We start from the raw sequence: 25,219 nt of genomic DNA, 5'->3' as shown, positions 1-25,219 counted from the left end.
TGTATCGAGACTGTGCTAAGCACCTTATTCATCCCTTACACTAACACTGTGAGCTGAGTGTTGTTATCCTCATTCCTGGACAGATGAAGACAATAACCCAATTTGCTTAAGGTCACACTGCTAGTGAGTAGATCTGTTAAGATACAATCAAAGCCACTGTGACAAACATATGCCAAAATATTGTAGTTTAAACAAGGTACACATGCAACCTTCCTCCTGTTGCTTCTTCACATGTGGCTTCCGTATCCTGATTCAAAATGCCTACTCTTGCTTTCATCGTTATGCCTGTATTTTAGCCATGAAGAGAAACAGAAATGCAAAGTAGTGGCACATTCCTTTTCTCTTTAGGGAATTGCCCAGGTCAGTTCTACTAACATCACATTGGCCAAACTTAGTCATTGGCCAATAGGTATCCATAAAGGAAGCTGGGATGTAATATTTGGCTGGACAGTCATGTGCCCAACCAAAGATCTTCAGTATCTAAGAAGCAGACAGTGAGATTTTTGAGAAAATCTGTTAGTTTCTGCCATGATGAGGAAGCTGGGATTTGAGAACTGGACATGAAGAATAAAGAAGTGGCTTGGAACACTCCCTGGGCTCAGTTTCACTATGTGTACAATGGGTTGATGATACTTGCCTTGCTGTTTCCTTCGCTCATAGAGTTGTAAGGATTAGATGAGGTGGTGTATTCTAAGAACTTTGAGCGTTATCAACTTCTAAACAAATTCTAAGGTGTGATAATTAAGTTGGGAGGAAAAGTAGGGGCAAATACTAAGGACAGCCAAGGCAAGGGAGGCAAATCTATTTATATGTGGAATATGTAGAATAATACCATGTACTGAAGAGAAGGTGATGATATGAATCAATATAAATCAGCCTTCCTCCAACAGCAATGTGGACGGCTTCGCAAGAAGTAAATTTGACACTATACGTGTGCTTAATTATCATAATATGTTTCTTGATTTTTAGGAATCAGTGTACTCCACTGTTGCTTGCTGCCACTTCAGGAGCACTGGACACTATTCAATACCTATTTTCTCTTGGTGCTAACTGGAGAAAAACAGATATTAAAGGAAACAATATAATTCATTTATCAGTGCTAACCTTTCATACAGAGGTTCTCAAGCATATAATAGAGTTAAATATTCCTGAACTTCCGGTTTGGAAAACTTTGGTAGGTGAGTGCACAACACATAATCTCTTTATAAATAAATGTTCTGATTATTATTCAGCTTAATCATTGATACTCTGAAATAGAGCAAATAAAATAATACATGCATCATATTTTAAGCAGTTAAAATCAAAAACTGTTTAGTTAAAAGCAAGAATACAAATAATACTGAACTATATTTTGTGTGTTCAAAAGTACTTTTATTTCTAAATTAAAATCAAAGAATAATAACTCACACTGTACTTTACACAATTATATTTATTTTTATTTTCCAACTTCCTCCAAAAGTTCATCTATCCTCCTTTCTGTCAAAAAAGCAAATTAAAACAAGCAAAAAACAAGGAAAGAGGAAGAAAATTAATTAAAGTGAAGAAAACTCCCTCCAATTTATTCCTTCCTAATTTAAAAGACAGATTCAGGGGCGCCTGGGTGGCTCAGTTGGTTAAGTGTCAGATCCTTGATTTTGGCTCAGGTCCTGATCTCAGGGTGATGAGATCAGGCCCTATATCAGGCTCCATGCTGAGTGTGGAGCCTGCTTAAGATTCTCTCTCTCCCTCTTTCTCTGCCCCTCCCTGGCTTGCATGCATGTGTGTGCATACTCTAAAATAAAATGAAATAAAATAAATAAATAAATAAATAAATAAATAAATAAATAAAACATAGATTCAGCGACATTTTCCCTCATATATTGATATATGTTTTATGAAAATTTTTGCTTGAGATGTTGCTCCAGATTTTTGTTTGGTCTAGCCTGAAATATTATAAGGATAAGGGTCTCTAGGCCAATTGAATGCACAAATCTGATTTTACTATCCCTCAAAACCCCACTAAAATTACACAGAGCTTAACTAATAACATTAGCAACAGCAGGAAATAAGCTTTCAAGAGAAAACAGGAAAGGAGAAAATAGCAATAAAATGTTGGAAACAGGCAAGTCTTAGAATTTAGCAGACTGGACAAATCATCCCAAGCTGACAGTGGGAAATCTGAGGATCTGTCAGACTTACACCATAAATCCTCACTAGGCACTCTGACTGAGAGCACCAGGCTAGGCCAGAAAGACCGAAAGATGCCAAGGCAGGAATGCTCCTCAACAAACAGGAAACTGGGAGTCTGCACCAAGAGAAAAGTAAAGGTGATTTCAAAGATGACAGCAAATGAAGTCCCCTAATGGAAACTGTGTACCCGGGCCAAAGGGATGTGGGAGGAATTACCGACAGGTACAAAGAAAAACTAGGTAGATGGAATAAAATAAGGTTCCCAAGAAAGACAAAAGTAAGAAAGGAGACAAAACTGTAGTACGCTGCAATGCTTACCTGTGAATAATACCTGCATAGGCATTATAATATGTATGGAATATTCATTTAACTAAATACTATAAATGTGGGGAAGGGGAGGGAGAGGGGGTGGCAGCAGAGTGGTGGAAGAGCTAACTTCTCATTTACCATAACATGAAGTCAGTCGATGATGTCCAAAATTGACAGAGAAAATGGTCATAGTGTATATAAGCATTTAGAAATATGGAGGTATATTGAAAGTCCAAAGTGGTTATATCTGGAGAGATGAACTCAGAAAAGAGGAGGGTAAAGAGAGACCAGAAAAGGATACTTCTATGTGGCTTCTTCTTGTACGATAGACGTTGTTTAGAAGGATATATGTTTATTTGCATTACCTCCACATGAATTTAGAGTATAAATGCATTTAGGATTTTTTGAAGTTATCTTCTTCATACTCAGGAAATGTATAAAGCTTCCTATGTGCTTTAATAGATATTAAATTTTTATTGACAATAATGTAGTTTACTTTGCCATTCTTGAAAGCTTACGCTTAAATTTTATTGAACAACTGATTTCAGGCAAGAGAGAAGTGTACTGTTTCCCAAGTAAATTTGAACCATATGACCAGTCAATCCAAGTCATTCAGACCAAGTATTAAACATTTCAGAATTTTTCTACTAACTGTATAGATTATAAACCTCAGAGATTATGGGCATTTGCAACCTGTTCAGCACCCCTCAGAAGGCCATGCACAGAGGGAATTTAATGAATGCATTTGGTGTAATAGTCGTTATCTCAACTCACAGCTTCACTTGGCCTATACAGAAGCAGATCAATCATTCCCTTCCCTCTTCTAAAATTACAATATGCGTTTTTCTGTTGAATGCTTACCAGAAATGTTGCAGTGTGAAAGCTATAAACGAAGGATGATGGCTGTGATGTCCTTGGAAGTAATTTGTTTAGCAAATGCTGGATACTGGAAATATATTTTGGATGCAGGTGACGTAAAATCCATTTACTGTCTTTTGCTTACACTATTTTATGTAGAGCTATAATTATATTCAATCGGTTTAAAATCTATTTTTAATTGTAGAGAAAACTTTTTAGTTGATTTTAAGTTTCTATTTTTCTTTTTTCCAAGGTTATTACCTTTACCTGACGATATATGTAAAATTTTTAATTCGAGTATAGTTGACACACAGTGTTACATTAGTTTCAGGTGTACAACATAGTGATTCAACAACTCTATACATTATGCTATACTTACCACAAGTGTAGCTACCGTCTGTCATTGTGCAATGCTATTACAATACCATTGACTAAATTCCCTACGCTGTGGCTTTTATTCCTGTGACATATTCATTCCATAACCGGAAGTCTGTGTCACTCACTCACACCTTTACCCATTTTACCCATGTCTCCACCCCCTTCCCCTCTGGGAACCATCAGTTTGGCCTTGTATTTATAGGTCTGATTCTACTTTTTGTTTGTTTTATTTTTTAGATTCTACATATAAGTGAGATCATACGGTATTTGTCTTTCTCTGACAAACTTATATTTTATTTCTCATGTGGAAACTGCACACAATCAAAAAACTATATAAATTCTACTTCTCTAAAACTTTGTAAACTTAAAAATGATACTAAATTACTGTACTACATTTTATATTTACTTTCAATTAGAAATTATCCCTATTCTGTATTTACACAATTTATTTTTTAAATTAAAATGGGGCAGCTGGGATGGCTCAGTCTGTTAAGCGTCTGACTTCAGCTCAGGTAATGATCCCGCGGTTTGTGAGTTCGAGCCCCACGTCGGACTCTGTGCTGACAGCTCAGAGCCTGGAGCCTGCTTTAGATTCTGTGTCTCCCTCTCTCTCTGCTCCTCCCCCAATGCAATCTGTCTCTGTCTCTGTCTCTCAACATTAAAAAAAATAGCAGGGTTTTGTGTATGTGTGTGTGTGTGTGTGTGTGTGTGTGTGTGCTGAGCACCAGGTATTGTATGGAAGTGTTAAATCACTATATTTACAACTGAAACTAACATTACACTCTATATTAACTAACTGGAATTCAGATAAAAACTTTAAAAAATAGCAGTTTTTGTGTCAACCCTGGGTTTGTCACTAGCTCTGCATTTAGAATTTAAGTTAATTGCTCGCCCTCTATAACCCTAATTTCCTTGTTAATCAAATGATTCCTACCTCATTTGGTTGTTTTGAGAATAGCGCTTTCCAATATAACTTTCTGAAATGATGGAAACGTTCTATCTTCATTGTCTAATATGGTATCCACTACTCTAATGTGGATATTGGGCATACATAAGATGCTCCATAAATATTTGTTGAATGAATAAATAAATGAATAAAAAAATTACAAGTAGTACCCTAAAACTAACCTTTAGTATTCCTAAAAACATGTACAAAAATCTGTGTCCAAAAGGTAAACCATAGATAAATAAGTCATGAGGGAGGTATCATTTCAGGTAGATAAATAAATAAAGCCCTGATTATACAGTTATATTTTCCAACATTTCTTGTGTCTCCAGAGTGTGCTCTTTTCTTTCACAGTGAACTGATATAACAAACATCCGACTGAAGCCAATTTTCTTTTTTCACCATGCCCAGTGATTTCCATCCTTGAACCAATTATAATTAATGAAGCTAAGGTTGCTTTTTACTAGATTCAGCACTTTTTGTTTTTCAGTTGTTTGTAAAAACTATAGGTAAAATATAATAAAATGCTCAAATAATTGTACAAATGCTGCCACACAAATGTAAAGAAATATCCAAAACTGAACTGTATCATGTGGTGGCTCAAAGAATTTATTCATCTATCATTTGAAGCTGAAAATCCATGGTTCCAAGGTGGCTTAGCGTTACCAACATGAAATAATAGGCTTGTGTGCTGTGTGAAAATCAGACGTGTGAACATGAGAGCTGCTTGAATTATGGAAAAGACAGACAGGTGAATTCATATGGTTTCAAATTATAATTTTATTAACATGTTATAGAATTATTTGCTAATTGTTCATATGGCGATGACCACAGCCATTATTTAAATCTTATCATGATAAATTAACTATAAATGGTTACAAATAATTCATGCTTTTTCTTGATTTCTTTATTGCAGGTACAATTCCTGCCTTAATTAATCTATTAAAATGTTCCAAAATAAAATTACAGTGCAAAACAGTTGGATTATTGAGTAATATCTCAACACATGCAAACATAGTGCATGCTATAGTAGAGGCGGGAGGCATTCCAGCTCTGATCAACCTACTGGTTTCTGATGAACCTGAACTACATTCTCGCTGTGCTGTCATTTTATATGACATTGCTCAACTTGAAAACAAGGATGTTATTGCCACATGTGTAAGTTCTTTTCATAGAATATCGTTTTGACTGACATTCCCTGGGTGTCTCAGTCGGTTAAGCATCTGACTTTGGCTCAGTTCATGATCTCATGGTTTGTGAGTTCCAGCCCTGTGTCGGGCTCTGTGCTGACAGCTCAGAGTCTGCAGCCTGCTTCTGTTCTGTGTCTCCTTCTCTCTCTGCTCCTCCCCTGCCTGTGCTCTGTCCCTCTGACTCTCAAAAATAAACAAACATCCAAAAAATTAAAAAAAAAAGAAGCTAGGAAGGTACATACCCATTTATTATGCAGTGGTGAAATTCCCAGGGAAGAAATCCAATCTCAAAGAAGATGGCAAAGAACAAACCTGCCACAATCCCATGAGTGCTAAAAGTAAACAAGAGCAAGATAGTACCAGAGCAAGCACAGCAAAGGACATGAGCTTCAGCAGAGGTATCCGGGTCCCCTCTCCCTTTCTCCCAAGCAACACAGTAGGCCCCAATGGATGCTATCCACACATTGGGTTTTTGATGTACCTGAAGAACCTCGAGCCTGAGAAACCTATCACTTTGGTAACAACCAGTAAGCAAACCTGTTGTTTGTCTAAAGGGAAATGTTATCACCACACCTTTCAAGGTTACCAGCTACATAAAAATCCTGAGGCTTGGCCTAGGTGAAAGAGCTGGCATAGTCTTGATATGCTCCAACATGGGTAGGAATGCAAGAGGCCCAGGGAGGACTGTTTCTCAACAGAAATGATCACCTGAGATAACACAGAAGGCAGGGCAAGGGCCTATTTAGCTCTAGGATGTGGTTGCTTCTCTTTGTTTATGAGAGGGTATTACAAGAAATCCTACCACTTTGGCTATTTCTGTCCTGGCTGGAAAATGCAGTCCAACTGTACCAGAAAGTTATTTTTTGTGAACACCAAGCAATCTTTGCCATGCTGCATTTCCTCAAATGAAACCTACTATGTTGTGTCTGCTTATGCTTGATTTAAGATCTTTTATGAGATATCTATAAGATTATTTTTATTGTTTTATTCAGTAGATGCTTCTTCACCATGGATTGAATAATTTAGCATCATAAAATGTACCTTTTTTGTCGAGTGTAATACTTTTTCCCTGAATTCTATATTGTCCAGAATTATGTTTGTGATGTTTCCTTTGCACTCTCATGTTTAATTTGGCTCTGCCCATCCTTTTTAACTTTTCTGAGTCATTTCCTGTTGGTTGGTTGGTTTGTTATCTTTGGGAAATATATTGGAAATATAGACACCCCAGACTCACCTCTAGAGTTAGTCTTTACTTATTTAGAATTTATAATCTCCGGTTAATCTAATAATTACCCAGACTTGGGATAAATGTGTCCCTTGAATCAACATATTTAGGTTATGCTTTGCCACTCACTTTGTGTTGAGTGTATGTATTGAGCTCATTTATTTGACATGACATTGACATGACATGTTTAATCTTTGTTCTGTCATAGTTTGTTATTACTATCTTTTTAACTTTAATCTATTGTGTGGTCAGTGTTTTCCTTCTCTTTTTATCTTTAAAGTGCAGGATTTACATGTCAACATTCATTACCTGTATTTCCTGGGACTTGGTATAACTTTTCAACATGTATATTCATCTTCTTTTATTTTTAGAATGCTTTCCTGAATTCATATCTTTAAGTATTTTTTTCTGTAATATTCTTTTAGTCCATTCACATGAGGACTTTTTGTAAGTTTATTAGATGGCAGATTCTATTCTAGATGTTGGGGTTATAACAGTGAACAAAACAAATAAAACCCCAGTTTCATGGAAATTGTATTCTACTTGGGAGTAGCAAGACCATGAGCAAAGCAAATAAAACAAACATATACGTTAGGTGAAAATAAGTGGTAAGGGGGGCAATAAAGCAGAGAAAGGGGAGAGGGGAGTGTGGTGAAAAATACTTCAATAAGTATTTGCATTTGAGTGCAGACTTAAAGTAGATGAGAAAGTGTGTCATGTTTTTCTGCTGGAAAGAGTATTCTAGGCTGAAGAAACAAGTGCAAAGTTAATGGAAGTTGGAATGTGCCTGGTATGTTCAAGAAGCAACAAGAAACCAAAAGTAGCTGAGGGGAGAGATACAGGAGATGCTCAGCTGGGTTGGGTAATGGTGGGCCACATCACGGTTGTATGGGCAATTGTCAGACACTGTGCTTTTGTTCTGAGTATGTTAAGCCATTGAATGATTTTGTTCTGGGAAGTTCCATGAAGAGATTTAGATCTACCCTCTATTGAAATAGGTGGGCAAGAGTGGATGTGTCAAGACTAATTCAAAGCTATTATAGTAATCCAGATGACAGATAAAGGTGTCTTGAACCAGGGTAATAAGAGTGAAAATGGTGAGAAGTGATCACATTCTGTATTATATATTTTTTAATGTTTATTTATTTTTGAGAGAGAGAGAGAGAGAGAGAGCAGGGGAGGGGCAGAGAGAGAGAGACACACACACAGAATCTGAAGCAGGCTCCAGGCTCTGAGCTGTCAGCACAGATCCCAATGTGGGGCTTGAACCCAAGAGCTGTGAAATCATGACTTGAGCCAAAGCCGGACGCCCAACCAAGTGAGCCACCCAATCGCCCCTACATTCTGTATTATATTTTGAAAGTTAAGTTCACCAGGATCTGTGGGAAAGTTGAAAGATATGGAGGGACCTCAAAGGAGACTAAGAAGGAATGGCCAACAAGGTAGGAAGAAACCTGAAGAATCTGTATCAGCCAAATGAAGAAAGTGTTTCAAAGAGGAAAGAATGATCAATAGTGTCAAAGCTATTGTAAGGTGAAAGTCAAATACTGACCATTGCATTTATTTGCTTGAATTAAATGACCAGCTCTCTTTGGGAACACTAATTATTTGCATATTATATTACCTTTTCCTGCCTTACATAGCTATCATTTTTTCTCTCGTCCTTTTCCACTCATTGTTTCATTTTATTTCTTTTTTTTTTTTCTTAATCCTGTCCTTGTCCCTTGCTATGTTTGTCAGCATTGTTTATTTTTGTGTGGATTACAGTTTGGCTTTTATATTTCTCCACATCTTTCCTGAGCTTTTCCAGCTCCCATTTCTTCTCCCCTATTTCAAAAATATCTTCCCTGAGCTCTGATGTATCTCCTGTGCACTCTTGTTTTATAGAAATGATTGTTTCATTAATTTTTTTCATTGATAATAATGTACCACTTTAAGTTAAAATCTCATCTATTTTTGTGGAAATATTTTTTTGATGAACATTATCCATTTGTCGTAAGTTTTTCTACTTTTTTTCTTAAATATATTTGGACAGATGCTGTTCTAGTTCTGTTTTGATCATTACTCATCTTTGAATTAGGTTAAGTTCTTTCTCGTCCTGCTACTTGCAGGAAGTATATGTGGGAAAAGGTCCAGTTCTAGGCTAGCAAGCATACGACTTATGCCACAGAGTTGTATGCATGGGTTCTTCCAGCTTTACTTTTCCCTAAGCCAACAGAGACTGGTGCATAGTACCTCACAATGTAAGATTCTATTTCCTCCACAATGCGGAGTCCATCTCTTCCTTTTTACCTCACCGAGAGTCTACTTCTTCCAAACATATCTTGTCAGTATGATTCCTTGTCAATCCTTGCCTTCCTTCATTTTTGAAACATTATGCCAAATTGACCCAGGAAAGAGCCTGCTTCCATCCTGTATATACCCATTCCTATTATTTCAGACAGGGAATTGTGTATTTCTTTTTCTGCCCCTCAAGGTAAAGGCTCTCATTTTGGACAACTGTGGTCTGCCAGCATTTCCTATGGACAGTGGCCATGGGAGATCTCTCTAATTCTTGCTGGTAATTCACACAAACTTATTGTGGCTCAATATTACAGATGTCTCCTAACTTTATTGAAAATGAGGTTACATTTCTGTCTATCTTCCTTAGTATTCTTGCATTATTTGTTAGTAGAGAGAAATGCCACCTTTATTCCATTTAAAATTAGGAATTTATATTTAAAAATATTTTGTGTTGCACAAATATAATTACCAATTACCAGCACAATGTTTACAATGGCAAATATTTCCAAACTGGCAGTGTATTTAGTTGATCTTACTCAATTGCTTTACTTTTTAGACATTTATTAAATGTTACAGTGAACTTGTAGCCTTAACTTATTTTGCTGTAGAAGAGAATATTTTATGCTCAGAGTTAACTGTCATTTAATGTGACATGCCAGTAGAGACATTTGTTTATGGGCAACCATTCTCTCCTATGTAAGCAGATATTTATAGCAAGAAAGATTATAGACTTATGTTTTTAAATAAAGATTGCATAAATCTTAAATAATTCTATTGTAATTAATTTTTTGTTTCCTTATCTTTAGAATGGAATCCCAGCTCTGATAAGTCTCTTGAAGTTAAACATAGAAAATGTGCTAGTAAATGTAATGAACTGTATACGGGTATTATGTATGGGAAATGAACAAAATCAAAGAGCAGTGAGAGACCATAAAGGCATCCAATATCTTATCACATTTCTGAGTTCAGATTCAGGTGAGCCTCGATTTCTATATTAAGTGGCTGGATATACTGAGTGAAGCAAATACAGGTTGGACTTGCCTTATATGAAGACATGTCCTGTTATTTTAGAGTGCATCTAGACATATATAATATAAACTAAACATCTCAAACACTCAAATTCAAACACCAAATTTATAAAAGGATTGACTCTCAAAGGTATAGTTTTTATAAAAAAAAAAAAACTTTAACTTGATTTCTCTATAAATGGAAATACTGGCATAAATAATGAAAATCATGCAGTTAATATGCCCAGGGACTTGAGTAGATGACTCCTTGTATGAATAATACATATATTGCTCATTGGAACATTTTATAAGTTACAACAAAAACTTCAGGTTTTCTGTGAGATATTGGTATCAAAATTCAAAGTCATCATGTCTTTAAGCTAATTATCAGACTCTGAAGTACGTATCAGTTCTAAGAACATCACAGGCTATGATGTACTGCAGGTACTCTTGCAGGTACTGCAAATGATCTCTTAGGTTCCATAAGTATTGTCTCATTCCAGTGAGCATACACATAACAGGGTAAGCTTCAAATCCATGGTTTTCCCCAAATTTGAGGGGATAAAAAATCAGGGAAAACCTTGTCCTTTTTTTTTTTTTTAAAGGAAATAGAGCTTCTTGGGGAGCCTGGGTGGCTTAGCTGGTTAAGCATCTGACTCTTGATCTTGGCTCAGGTCATAATCGCAGTGTGTGAGTTTGAGCCCCACATGGGGCTCTGTGCGGACAGTGCCGAACCTGCTTGGGATTCTGTCTCTCCCTCTCTCTCTGCCACTTCCCCACTTGCTCTCTCTCTCTCTCTCTCTCTCTCTGTCTCTCTCAAAATAAATAAACTTTAAAAAGCTCTTTTAAAAAAAGTTTATTGAATACACCATAAAGGAGTGGCGGACAGGATAGCAAAGGAGAGACTGTCTGCCAAGCTTGCCCGTTTGTCTTCCTGCTTAGTTTATCATCTTTCTGGTCTAGTTCTCTAGGAGTAAATACAGAAAAAAAAAATATGGATAAAGGGAAGAAAGAATGGAGAAGAAAATGGATAAAGGGGTTGTTGCAGAAGACTTTCTTTTACTTTAGAGCTTCAAAGTTAAGGAATTATCATCTTCTAAGAACCTCTCTCATATAGGGAAATCATTTGAAAGTCCTTTCCCTTCATCACAAATTCCTAAGGTCATCAGCTTGCCCTCCATCAGTAACTATGCTCTACTTTATCATTTTTAAGAATAGCATTAGAGATTATGTATAGAATCATCCAATCACTATGCACTATGTTGTACATCTGCAACTAATATAACATGGTATGCCAATTATACTTCAATTTAAAAAAGAATGGCATTAAAGAGAGCCAGCTTTTATGCATATTTTAGCCATAGAATTTCTACTTGTTTATAATTACTCTTTAGTTTATTCTTTGTGTTTTATCACCTAAAATTTAAATACAGGGACTACCTTTTCCCTATCCTTTTTCATCTTCCCAACCCCAGATGCTAGAACAAAGCACAAACTGCAGAGAGAATTTGAATGAATAATAAATACATTCATGAAAGAAACCTATAGAAATAAATTGTTGAAATTGTTTCTTTTGGTGCTCTTGCCTTATCTAAATGAAAGTAATTCATCCTACACTATAATCTATATTATCTCCTCATTCCAAGGAAGATAATTTTTGGGAAAAAAAGGAAATTATTTTTTCTCTTTGTTTATAACTTATAAGTACTTCATTTATAATTTTAGTGCTTCAACAAGTAATTCTCCTGACCGTTAGCTGGTTTGGTAAGCTGTAGGGGATCACAAAGGAATTTTGTTAATTCCAATATCCTCTTAAACATTCTCAACCACTCTAAGATCTCATGCATTAAAGTAAAATGGCCCCAAAGTGGAGTCACATGCAGTTTCTTGAGACTATGGATTCATTAACATCTCCTTAGTCTTGACCCCTACCTCCAGGAGTTCCTCAACTTTTGCTGAGTTTGGTTTGTTTTAAGCCTTTGCTTCACCCATCTTTAGCTGCTTATTTCACACTCTTCCACATATGTGTGTGCCTGCATGCATATTCTCATTCCTACAATGCGTCAGATTTCATCTTTTCTGTGGCACACAGTTTTCCTGTTCTGTGCTATGAGGCCACCATGGCAATTGAAATATGTAACAGAAAGTATACAAAATACTTTTCAACTGCCAACTATCTGAGCAAAACTTGAAGAGCACGTCATCCTTCTTAGAATGATTATTCACACATTTCACTGCAGAAATGTTTTCTCCAGACTCTCCCGGATGTTATGTAATACATAATATATGCACTCATTATCTTCTAAAATCTGAAAATTTCGGAATTCTGTTTGCAAGAGTTTTAGATAAAGATTTCCTCTACCATTAAGCTTCTTTCACCTCTTTTTAAAAAATATTTTAAAAATGTTTACTTATTATTTTTGAGGGAGACAGAGCACGAGTGGGGGGTGTGGCGTGGGGCAGAGAGAGAGGGAGACAGACAATCTGAAGCAGGCTCCAGGCTCCAAGCTGTCAGCACAGAGCCAGACGGGGGGCTTGAACCCACGAATTCATGAGATCATGACTTAAGCCAAAGTCAGACACTTAACTGAGCCATCCAGGCACCTCTTCTTGCACCTAACTGTTAAAGTTGGGAGTTCCTTGGGCATCTGTTCTTGGTTTGCTGCTTTTCCTTTTTCTTTTCTTTTTCTTCTTTTTTCTTTTTTCACACAGCACATTCTCTCAAGCAATTCTATTTACTCTTCAGAATTTTGTTATGGTTAGAATCTATTCTTTCTAGTCCTGTATCCAAATCCTTGACCTCTCCTCTGAGCTTTAGAGCTAGTTTGGATTATTGAGGAGCTAAGACAGCCCTTCTTCCTTTAGAAGAATTGATAATAAACACAGGAATCAAATAGAGATCAAAACTTCAGCCTTATTGCTTGCTTTGAGAAAATAGCAAACAAATAAAAACAGTGCCCAAAAGAACCCAAGGCATGCATTTGCAATGACTCATTTTCCAAGTTAAGAAATTATGTAACTCACTATTCCTTTTATGGGGGAAATGAGTAACATGCCTGAGTGGGATGTGAGAGAAGTAATTTCCACTTTTTGAACTGACATAGCAGTAAGGGGTAAGAGAAAGAATGATCCCCCCACATTCTCTTAATTTTATAACCTATTGGGCTTAACAACATTCCAAGTGTTACTAGAGTGATGTATGTAAAATGCAAATTGATCATATCTTTTCCCTCCTTTATTTTTTTTAAAGTTTATTTATTTATTTTGAGAGACAGCATGAGTGGGTGAGGGGCAGAGAGAGAGAGGAACACAGAGAATCCTAAGCAGGCTCCACATCATCAGCACAGAACCTGATATGGGGCTCGAACTCATGAAACTGTAAGATCATGAGCTGAGCTGAAACCAAGAGTCTGACACTTAACTGATTGACTGAGCCACCTGTCCCTCTTTACCTTCCTTTAAGTCATTCCCTAGCTCTTTGTCACCTAGGATAAAGTTCAACTTTCTATCATAGTCTATAAGTCCTTCTAACCTTCCAACTCCAAAGGGAAATGATCTTCCTATCACTCCCTTCCTGTCTTATTTTACTCTAAAGTAGTATGGAACCTACTGATATTTCATACTTCTGGCTTTTGGCTTGCTCCACAAGGTCAAGAACTTTTGTCTTGTTGGTTCATCACTGTTTCCCAGTGCCTAGGACAGTGCCTGGCATATAGTAGTTCCTCAATAAAGTATTTGCTGAAAAAACAAATGACTGAATGATGAAAATATTCATAGCAAAAAGTTAATATATTTGATATAAGTGATATATATAAATTGATATGAACAATAAGGGCTTGCTAGAGAGAGAAAACTAACCCAAATAGTCTATGAAAGAACAAATGCTGGATTGAGTCTGCCTGTTTGGATACAAAAATGACTTCTGTACATTTTTTGACTTTTTGAAACATATGTCTTACATATTAAAACACACACACACACACACACACACACACACACACACACTGGATCTATAAGTCTACCAGGGGGAAACTAAAATTGAAACCAAACAGAATCAACTGTATTTCAAATTGATGACATAAAGATTTTAAAAGAAGAAAAAATGAATACAAGTGAATTTTGACATAGCACTTCACTATATAGCCTCAGTCTAGGGGAATAAAAAAAACCTGCAAACATATCTTGAATTCTTCTTAGTGGATTTGTATTTCATAGTGATATAGATGAAACAGCTCTGAACTGTTAAAGTATTAAAAGTATTGTAGAAATGAACATGTGAATAAATATGTTGATAGTTTTGGGTTCTCACTGTGAAAAGAACTGTAAGAATGTAGGAAGGCAATAAAGAATCCTGTGAGGTTGGATTGGAATTGGAACATTGGAAATACATACATTTTCCTAATCTTGTCTAGTAAGAGTCTAGAAGAAATGATACTTAAGTAGCAATGAACACATCTAGTACTCAAATCTTGATTTCTTTTTTTTTTTTCCAACTTTTTTTTTTTTTAATTTATTTTTGGGACAGAGAGAGACAGAGCATGAACGGGGGAGGGGCAGAGAGAGAGGGAGACACAGAATCAGAAGCAGGCTCCAGGCTCCGAGCCATCAGCCCAGAGCCTGACGCGGGGCTCGAACTCACGGACCGCGAGATCGTGACCTGGCTGAAGTCGGACGCTTAACCGACTGCGCCACCCAGGCGCCCCCTTTTTTTTTCAACGTTTTTTTTTTTATTTTTTATTTATCAAATCTTGATTTCTAAGTACCATTCCTCATTAAAAGGAACCAGAACTTCTTGGAAAAATGGTTTATTTCAGGGGTAGAGCAGAGCAGGAATTGGTGAGTGAAACATACTGTGACAGAAAGTAAAAAAAAAGTTAAAAAAATGATGGATGTCTATCAATTGTTGCTAAATCTTGAGAGAGTTCTCAGATTTATTCTTGAAACTTTCCTGTAAGTTTTAAAGAGAACAAGTACAACTGGTTAAAAAGCATATATGAAATTGTGTAGTCTCACCAGTAACCAAAAATATGAAATAGGAGATACAATTTTTTGCCTACCAAATTAGCTAAATTTATGTATTTATTCTTAATGATAATATCTATATTTAAAAAGATAAAGCAACATTGAAACGCTCATACTCTGATTATGAAAGGCTAAGATGCAATGGTCAATTTTGGAAAGTAATTTAATGCGATATATTAAATTACTCCAGGAATTCCTGGGACACTATACTAAGGGAAGAAACAGGAAGGAAAAATACCTTATGTGCCAACATTTCTCCTAAACATTGTTTAAAACAGTGAAAAGCTGGAAACACCATGTATCTTCCTTTTTTTTTTTTTTTTTTAATGTGAGGTTTTCCTACCACTCAGTGTGCCTGACTGGCTCAGTCAGTTAGGGGTCCGGCTCTTGATTTTGGTTCATGGTTCATAAGATTGAGCCATGTGCTATCAGTCAGGAGCCTGCTTGGGATTGTCTCTCTTCCTTTCTCTCTGCCCCTCTCCCATTCACACTTGTTCTCTCTCAAAATAAATAAATAAACTTAAAAAAATGTGAATGGCTAAGGAAATGTAATACATTCATTAATGAATATTTGGGAGACAATGTTCATAAAGAAAGGGAACATGTTTTACTTGTAAATTAAAATGCAGGATATTGTGCTTACAGTACAACTATATAAAATATGTCCAGAACATTATTTAAATGTCTTTTCACTTAAAAAGTGAATGAGAATAGGGCACCTGGGTGGCTCAGTTGGTTAAGTGTCCAACTCTTGAACTCTGCTCAGGTCATGATCTCAGGGTTTGTGAGTTCGATCCCCATATCAGGCTCTGTACTCTTAGCACAGAGCCTGCTTGGACTTTTCTCTCTCTCTGCCCCTCCCCTGCTCTCTCTCTCTCTCTTTCTCTCTCTCTCTCAGAATAAATAAGTAGGCTTTTTTTAAAAAAATAAAAGTGAATGAGATTAAACAAAATATTTGTGTTTGGGTGGTGAGAATCTGGATGGTTTTATTTCTATTTTTCTTTATTTTCTAAATTTTTACACACTCTATAAGTTTGATTCTATGAGAATACAATGATAAGTTGCATTTTTAAAATATTTTTAAAAGATTTATTTAACTGTTCCTTGGATTGATTTGAAGATGTGTTGAAGGCTGTATCTTGTGCAACGATTGCTGAGGTGGCACGTGACAACAGGGAAGTTCAGAACGCTATGGCTTCAGAGGGAGCCATTCCTCCTCTGGTGGCCCTTTTTAAACGGAAACACCTTAGTGTTCAAGTGAAGGGTGCAATGGCTGTGGAATCACTGGCGAGTTACAACCCATGTATACAGAGAGAATTTCTGGAAAAATCATTAAGTAAATATCTTTTAAAACTCCTCAAGGTAGGAATTTTTATGATTACTTGTCATTTTTCTTAGACAAAGTATTCAATATTGAATTTTGTAAAGTGAAAAGAAAACTAAAACCAATTCTAGAATAAACATTTTATAAAACATTCCTACAGTGTTCAATCAATGCTCATTGAAAGAATGGAATATATTTTTTTAATAGGCATTTCAAATAGATGTTAAGGAACAAGGAGCTGTAGCCCTTTGGGCCTTGGCAGGACAAACCCTGAAACAACAGAAGTATATGGCAGAACAGATTGGATACAACTTTATAATAAATATGCTTTTGTCACCATCAGCTAAAATGCAGTATGTTGGTGAGTTCTTTTCTATGCATCCATTTGCACAATGTAAAGCAGCACACTGAAGTGTCGGACGTGTTTCTTGCTTTTCTTTACCAGGAGGTGAAGCAGTCATAGCTCTAAGTAAGGACAGCAGGATGCATCAAAATCAAATATGTGAAGGAAATGGAATTGCACCATTGGTTCGCTTACTAAGGATCAATAAAATAGCTGAAGGCACACTTCTGAGTGTCATCAGAGCAGTGGGGTCCATTTGTATTGGTTTGTAATTATTTCCTCAATTTTTAAAATATCAATAAGATTCTTCCCTTCCTCTCTGTCCCCATTGATAGAGCCTTAAATCATATTTAATTTATTCAAGGATTACCATTTTTTTTATTTCTCCAAGACCTTAATGAGTAAAAGTGGTATAATTAATAATTTTATATCCATTTTTCCCTTTAACTCTGGTTATAAAGGGTAATGAGAACAATGATCCTTGGCTATTTTGAGTTAAAAGAATCTCATTTTTTTTTTTTTTTTGAGTGTAAGAGGAAAACATTTCTTCTTTTGAATCTCAAGAACTGTATGTTTTATACGGATTTTTAATGTTGGGGCACATTTTTCAATTCCAGTCTTTTTCCATAATGATTCTTTCTTTATAAAATGGCCAGTAGGTCTAGTTGTTCCTTTGATTGCAAAGGAGTTAACCTTTTGGGATATCTGTAAAAGTGCTGTCAGTGGTTGATCAACCAAAAATAAAAAATTTGGGTTCTTCGCTGACCTTCATGAATGTGTGGGGCTGACTGTAGACTGTTTCTTATAGATAAGAAAAAAAGCCCTTTTTTTTTTCTAGTTGATTGTATTTCCTCAAAAAATAGTCTAGCTGAATGAAGAATGTAGGAATTGGTTCCAAAAAGATTTGTTTCTCCTTACTTGAAAAAACTACCTTGCAGAAATTCATTAAACTCCAAGGCAATCAGTCAGACAAAATAATGTGCCTTTTTTCAGTCCAAACCTCTGGTATAAATTATAGATCTTTCTAAAATTTTAATAGATAACATATATACAAAGATACCTTGTGTGTGTGCGCTCATGTGCAATTGCTTCTCATTAGTTCACTTCAAAGCTGTCTACATTTGCCATAGACAAAGGATTCTCCAGTAGAACTACAGAAGAAAACTCATTTCAAATTTACTAGTTTAGACTGGTTATACACACACACACACACCTTCTTTTTTCTTCCTTATCATGTTCATGTTTTCTTCTATGGTCTTGAACATATGTAACATATTTAAAATGGCTGTTTTAACTTCTCTGTAACTAGTTCTAGCATCTATATAATCTCTGGGTCTCTTTCTATTGGTTGATTTTTTTTTCTTGATTATGAACCATATTTTCCTACTTCTTTACATACCTAGAAAAATTTAAATGTGGGTGTTTAAAGACTTACTGACATAATTTACATACAATAAAATATTTAAATAAAATATATAATAGCATAAAATATAAACATACATTCAACTGGGGGTGTCTGGGTGGCTCAGTTGGTTAAGCATCTGACTCTTGATTTTGACTCAGGTCATGATCTCACAATTTGTGAGATTGAGTGCCACATCAGGCTCCGTGCTGTCAGCACAGAGACTGCTTAGGATTCTTCTTCCCTCTCTCTGCCCTTCCCCTGTGCATGCTCTCTGTCTCAAAATAAATAAACTTAAAAAATACATTAAACTGTACAATTTGATGAATTTTGACATATGCTTTCAGCTGTATATCCATCACCACAATCAAATAAATGAACATAACCATCACCCCCAATGGTTTCATTGTGTACCTTTGTAATCCCTCCCTCTTTATACTCCCATTCCCAGAGAACCACTGATCTGTTTTCTATCATTATAGATTAGTTTGTATTTTCTAGAATTTTATGTAGATGGATATACAGGTATACTTTTTTTCTTGCTTCTTTCACTCAACAGTTATTTTGATATTTATGCATATTATTTTGTATATCAATAGTTCACTTTTATAATGCTGAGTAGTATTCCATTGTATGGTATGATGGATAATTTTATGCCTTATGATATACATACTTATTACCTACCTACCTAACTACCTACATACATATCTTGTTGGTTCTGTTTTTCTGGAAAATCCTGATTAATACAAATGGATATTCTGTGATTTGTTTATCCATGCACCCATTGATGGACATTTAGATTGTTTACAGTTTCTTGCTATTGTAAATAAAACTGCTATGAACATTTGTGTTTAAGTTTTTGTACAGACACAAATATTTTCATCTTTGGGGGGTAAACACCTAAAAGTAGGATTGCTGGATCATATGGGAGGTGTTTGTTTAACTTTTAAACTGCCAGATGGTTTTTCAACATTGTGTTTTAACTTTGCATTCCTCCTAGCAGTGTGTGAGAATCCAGGAGCTTCACATACTCGCCATCACTTACTATTAGGATTTTAGCCATTGTAGTTAGTGGGTGTGCAGTAAATCTCATTGTGGTTTTAACTTGCATTTCCCTAATGATTAGTGATGCAGAACATCTTTTCATGTGCTCATTTGCCATTTGTATATCCTCTTTGGTAAAGTGTCTGTTCAGATATCTTGCCCATTTTAAAAATTGTGATGTCTTATTGAGTTGTAAGCATTCCTTATATATTCTAGATACAAATTCTCTGTTAGATGTACGTTTAGCATATATTTTTCCCAGTCTGGGTGGGTCCTTCCATTTTTGGGACAGGGTCTTTTTTATTTTTTTATTTTTTTTAATGTTCATTTTTGAGAGAGAGAGAGAGAGAGAGAGAGAGCGAGCATATGTGAGATGGGGGAAGGGCAGAGAGCGAGGGAGACAGAGGATCAGAAGCGGGCTCTGCACTGACAGCACTAACAGCAGAGAGCCTGAAGCAAGGGCTCAAACTCATGAACTGCGAGATCATTACCTGAGCTGAAATCAGACGCTTAACCAACTGAGTCACACAGGTGCCCCTGTAACAGGGTCCTTTGAAGAGCAAAAGTTTTTAATTTTGATTAAGTCCAGTTTATTGATATTGAAAATTTTTTAGTTCATAAGTTTTGTGTTCTCTTTAAGAAACCTCTGCCAAACTCAAGATCATAAAGGCTTTCTGTTCTCCTCTATGTTTAGATGTATGATCCATATAAGTTAATTTTTGCATATGGCTGACATTATTTTTTTTTGCATATGGCTATCCAATTGCTTTAGCCCATTTATTGAAAAGATTATCTTTTCCTCCACTGAATTTTTGTGGGTCTATTTCTGGACTTTTTATTCCATTCTATTTACATATTTGTCTATCTTTATGCTATACTCATTCACTGTCTTAATCATTGGAAGTTTACAGTAAATCTGGAAAGCAGGAAGTATAAGTCCTTCAACTTTGCTATTCTTTTTCAAAGTTGTTTCAAAGTCTCCCAATCCATAAACACAGCATATCTCTCTACTTGCTTAGGTCTTCTTTAATATATCTCAGCAATGATTCCTAGTTTCCAATACACAGTTTTTGTACACATTTTATCTTAGGTATTATTTTTAAGTCATGCATAATAAACTTTGATTGAATGCTGGACATTGTGAGTTGTAAACTGATAGATGCTGGATTTTATGGTCTTCCTGTAAACAGTTAGGTTCTGTTCTGGCATGTGATTATCTTACTTGGGATCAGTTTGATCCTTTTTCAGCTAGCTTTCAAGCTTTGTTAGCACAAGTCTAGAGTAGCCTTTACTCTGGAACTAACTTAACTCCACCATTAGGATGATATAGTTCCAAGGACTCAATTCCTTGTATAATCCCTTGAGTTATGACATATCTGAACTCTGGCCATAGAGCACAAACCATTCTTAGCCCTGTGTGAGCTGTGAGAATTGTTCAGCTTACTTCTTATAGTGGTTCTTTTCCCAACCTAATGGAGTTTCATCTCATTATTAACATGTGAAAATTCAAAGATTTGAGGGTATTCTTCTTTTCACACCACCATCTTTTTATCATAATCATTATTATTAAAGCTATTCATTCTGAGGGGACCTACCTACAGCACCTTAACGCTGGGAAATCTCCCTGCTTAACTCCTTTTCCACCTACTCTGAAGTGAGCAATCCCCTTTCTGTGATTCCAGTGTATTTTTCTAAACCTCTGTTAAAGCACTTACCGCATGTATATAGTTGCTTCCCCTATAAACTCCTTGGGGGCAGACATTCTAATTTCTCTTTTTAGTCCTAATTCCTACCTCAATTCCTGGTACATTAGGCATTCAATATCTGTCAGCTGAATCAAGACTATTCATGTGGGGCCCCTGGGTGGCTAAGTCAGTTAAGTGTCTGACTCTTGGTTTCGGCTCAGGTCATGATCTCAGGGTTGTGAGATCTAGCCCTGCATCAGGCGCCATGCTGGGTGGGCAACCTGCTTAAGATTCTCTCTCTCTCATTCTCTCTCTCTCTCACCCTCTTTCCCTCCCTCTACCTTCCCCCCTACTCTGCTCACAAGTGGGCTCTGTCTCTCTAAAAGAAAGAAAGAAAGAAAGAAAGAAAGAGAGAGAGAGAGAGAGAAAGAAAGAAAGAAAGAAAGAAAGAAAGAAAGACAGGGAGGGAGGAAGGAAGGAAGGAAGGAAGGAAGGAAGGGAGAATATTCATGTAATCAGTGTCTGTGTATATTCCTGGGTGGTCAGTGGGGGACTAGGGACAAGGAAACAAACATGTTCTTTGCTCTTTCTATTACCTGCAGTTCCTTCAAACTTCCCCAGATGATATTAAGTAGGTGACTTCCTTCATTGTTCAAAGACAGGTCTGATCTTGTATTTACATTTAAGTATATAAACCCTCAGTATATGTGTTGTGATTTTTGATGGCAAAATAAAAGAATTACAATTATTTATACATGTTCACTAGACAGAGATGACTTTTAAATTGAAATTAGGCCTACAATTTTAAGTATTATGTTATAAAAGGAGACAGTAAGGTTATCTTTTTAGTATGTGTATTTAAGGAATCTAGAATTTTTAACCAGGTGATTTACTCTAGTCATTTTTATAAAAATAATTTTTTATGGAATACAATAGCACCTGTAAAGTACTTTGCAAATAAAAATCTTCAAAAAGTGATAGCTATTATACTCTTATTCCTTGATAGTCTAGCATTCTTATTTCTTTGTTTTGTGACTATTAGAAAAACATCCACACTTCTAATAGTAATTTTTCCATGTTTATTCATTCTGCCTTTTAAAAAAATTAATTCAGGGGGCACCTGGGTGGCTCAGTCCAGTAAGCATCCAACTCTTGATCTCGGCTCAGGTCTTGATCTCAGGTTTATAAGTCTGAGTCCCACATTGGGCTCCATGCAGGGTGTGGTGCCTACTTAAAAAAAAAAAAATTAATTCAGGTAAAATAGTGTTGACACAGCATTTCCTTTTGTAACTTATTAACCATATTATGCTAGAACACTTTATCAGCCAAATACACCAAGCTATTTTTGACTTTACCATTTCTAAGATAGAAAGAAATATTATCTTATTGACATGTATGTTCTTATAGGTGTTGCCCATACAAGTAATCCCATCAGTCAACAATTTGTTGTAGAGGAAAATGCCTTTCCAGTACTTATTCATTTACTGAGAAATCACCCTTCTCCTAACATTAAGGTATATAAATGGTTTTAATATTTTTTCTGATACAGTAAAAATTAACAGAAATATGACTTTCTGAGAATAAACTGTATCTTCATGCAAGTTCACAAGTATACTAGAAAAATTTAACCTATCCTAAAAGTTTAAAAGAGTTGCTTTATAAATATAGTAGTAAAGATAAAGTAAATTTTATTAAAATATTAAATTTTCAAATAATTAAGTCTTGTGTCCTTACTCATCAAAATTTTATTCCTCAGATATTTGGTTATTCACAGAATTTCTTCCCTACTTCCTCAGATACTGATTGCTAAAACTGGGTGGGGATAATGAGGATATGTGATTTATGTAGCAAAAATTCTCAAATTTAAGTGATTCCTGTCAATGTTAACCATCAAAACAGCCCTACCTCTACCAGTGTGAACATTACAGATATCTTACAAGTTATTTAAGAGTCATTCACTCTTCTATTCACTTCTGGTGAACTGCCTTTAATAAAATGACATTCGCATATATTCAAATCCTTTGGAGATTTATGACATCTAGAGTTGGCCAGGCAGGAAATTATAACAACAAAAAATACATTTTTCTCTTCAAAATTAGGTATGAGTTCTGTTGGAAATGAGAAAACAGAAGTATGTAAGCAAATACAGAATTATTTCTTTTAAGGAAGGTGTTACCAGAAAAGATGTTAGGGGGCGCCTGGGTGGCTCAGTCGGTCAAGCGTCCGACTTCAGCTCAGGTCACGATCTCACGGTCCGTGAGTTCGAGCCCCGCGTCGGGCTCTGGGCTGATGGCTCAGAGCCTAGAGCCTGCTTCCGATTCTGTGTCTCCCTCTCTCTCTGCCCCTCCCCCATTTGTGCTCTGTCTCTCTCAGTCTCAAAAATAAATAAACATTTAAAAAAAAAATTAAAAAAAGAAAAAAAGAAAAGATGTTAGAAGTTATGCAGCTTTTCTGGTTATGAAAGAGATTATTCTATTATAGGAGTTAATTAGGGAAACAGAAGGAAGGAGCATATTTTTGCAATTTTTTGGCTTGAATTATATGAAAAACTACACTGACTTTCAAAGTACAAATAAATTTCATAAGACCATGGAATTTTCCACATAAAAATACATTTTTATTTTAAAACATGCATTTTCATGTTTTAAACAAAGTTTACTTTTATTGTGTCCATCCATATTTCAGTATATGCTTTCAATGAGTTCTTCAACTTGTTAAAAACATAACATCAATACATTTCAATACTTCAAATAAGATGCTATAGTAAACAAAATACTTTTGAAATAATAAGCATGCTTTTCAAATTCATAACATTTTTCATAGAAGTGCATAATGTAATCTTAAAAAACTTATCTTGAGTCCCGAAAATAAACAAAGTTCATTTACATCCTCCTAAAAGGCTTCAGAATGTGAATTAAATGACCCTGGAACTAGAGCAAAACTATTCTTCAGGACTATTTCCCGGTCTTGGGAATTTTTTCCTTAATTGATAGGCCTTCCATTGAAGCCTTAGAATTCAACGGTCAACAGCTAACAAGCAGTTCAAAAGTTTTTTATTCCAGGCCAGGATTTAAAAAAAAAAAATTCTTTTTTAGATGTGGAAAGGATACAACTATGCACTTAAGATAATACCTCCTCACATTTCCTGCTGGCTCTGGTTGCTCCCCAACCCCCTCTCAAACGGAGCTTTGTGTTGGTGATGGCACACTTAGGAAGGATATTTTCCCAGCTGTTAAAAATTGCTAGGGACATTGCTTCGGACATTGTAAATGCCACTCTATTATTAGAGAATTGGAATCAATGAATTACACAGTTGAATTAGTATATCCCATATAAATGTTTATATAATGAAATATGTGATTTGATAAACCATGAGTGAAAAATAAACTAATTTCTACATACTTAGGTTGAAGTGGCATTTTCCTTGGCATGCATTGTCCTAGGGAATGATCTGTTACAGAATGAATTACAAGAAAATGAAGGATTTAAGTATGCCGATGTCCTTCATCTTCTTCACTCACAAGATAAGGTAATGCCTTTACAAAATGTTAAAGCTCATGTAGAATGGTTTTTAGACCATATCCTCAAATTATGTCTTTTGCACAGCAATATTTAAATATATTACATAAGAAATGTAAAATCTCTTTGGTAGATCATTAGTTTGTAATAATGAAATAATATTGTTCCATATTTTTCATAGTTGACTTATTTCATCTTTGAAAGGTAGCAATTTTTTTCTTTTTTTAATTAATTAATATTTTATTTTTTATTTTTAAAAATTTACATCCAAATTAGCATATAGTGCAACAATGATTTCAGGAGTAGATTCCTTAGTGCCCCTTACCCATTTAGCCCATCTCCCCTCCCACAACCCCTCCCGTAACCCTCAGTTTGTTCCACATATTTATGAGTCTCTTATGTTTTGTACCCCTCCCTGTTTTTATGTTATTTTTGTTTCCCTTCCCTTATGTTCATCTGTTTTGTCTCTTAAAGACCTCATATGAGTGAAGTCATATGGTTTTTGTCTTTCTCTG

General features: G+C 35.6%; 2 protein-coding genes across 3 annotated transcripts in view; one reads left to right on the top strand and one right to left on the bottom strand.

Moving 5' to 3' along the window:
• Positions 1–25,219, top strand: part of ANKAR (ankyrin and armadillo repeat containing) — a 73,036-nt gene that overhangs the window by 31,318 nt on the left and 16,499 nt on the right. For both annotated transcript variants that reach the window (XM_049615338.1, XM_049615337.1), the window contains 9 exons: positions 970–1,178; positions 3,343–3,447; positions 5,577–5,818; positions 10,165–10,333; positions 16,508–16,749; positions 16,919–17,072; positions 17,157–17,318; positions 22,593–22,699; positions 24,592–24,714. In XM_049615338.1, the coding sequence (XP_049471295.1) occupies positions 970–1,178; positions 3,343–3,447; positions 5,577–5,818; positions 10,165–10,333; positions 16,508–16,749; positions 16,919–17,072; positions 17,157–17,318; positions 22,593–22,699; positions 24,592–24,714 (1,513 nt within the window). The remainder of the gene's footprint in view (positions 1–969; positions 1,179–3,342; positions 3,448–5,576; positions 5,819–10,164; positions 10,334–16,507; positions 16,750–16,918; positions 17,073–17,156; positions 17,319–22,592; positions 22,700–24,591; positions 24,715–25,219) is intronic.
• The window catches only part of OSGEPL1 (O-sialoglycoprotein endopeptidase like 1), a 31,696-nt gene continuing 28,160 nt past the window's right edge, over positions 21,684–25,219 (bottom strand). The window contains exon 9 of the mRNA XM_049615347.1: positions 21,684–22,415. The gene's annotated coding sequence lies outside the window, so the exon portion shown is untranslated. The remainder of the gene's footprint in view (positions 22,416–25,219) is intronic.

This window comes from Panthera uncia (genome assembly GCF_023721935.1).
Source record: "Panthera uncia isolate 11264 chromosome C1 unlocalized genomic scaffold, Puncia_PCG_1.0 HiC_scaffold_3, whole genome shotgun sequence".
Taxonomy (NCBI): Eukaryota; Metazoa; Chordata; class Mammalia; order Carnivora; family Felidae; genus Panthera; species Panthera uncia.
The sequence above is the reverse complement of the archived record's forward strand: the minus strand, read 5'-3'. Positions and strand labels throughout refer to the sequence as shown.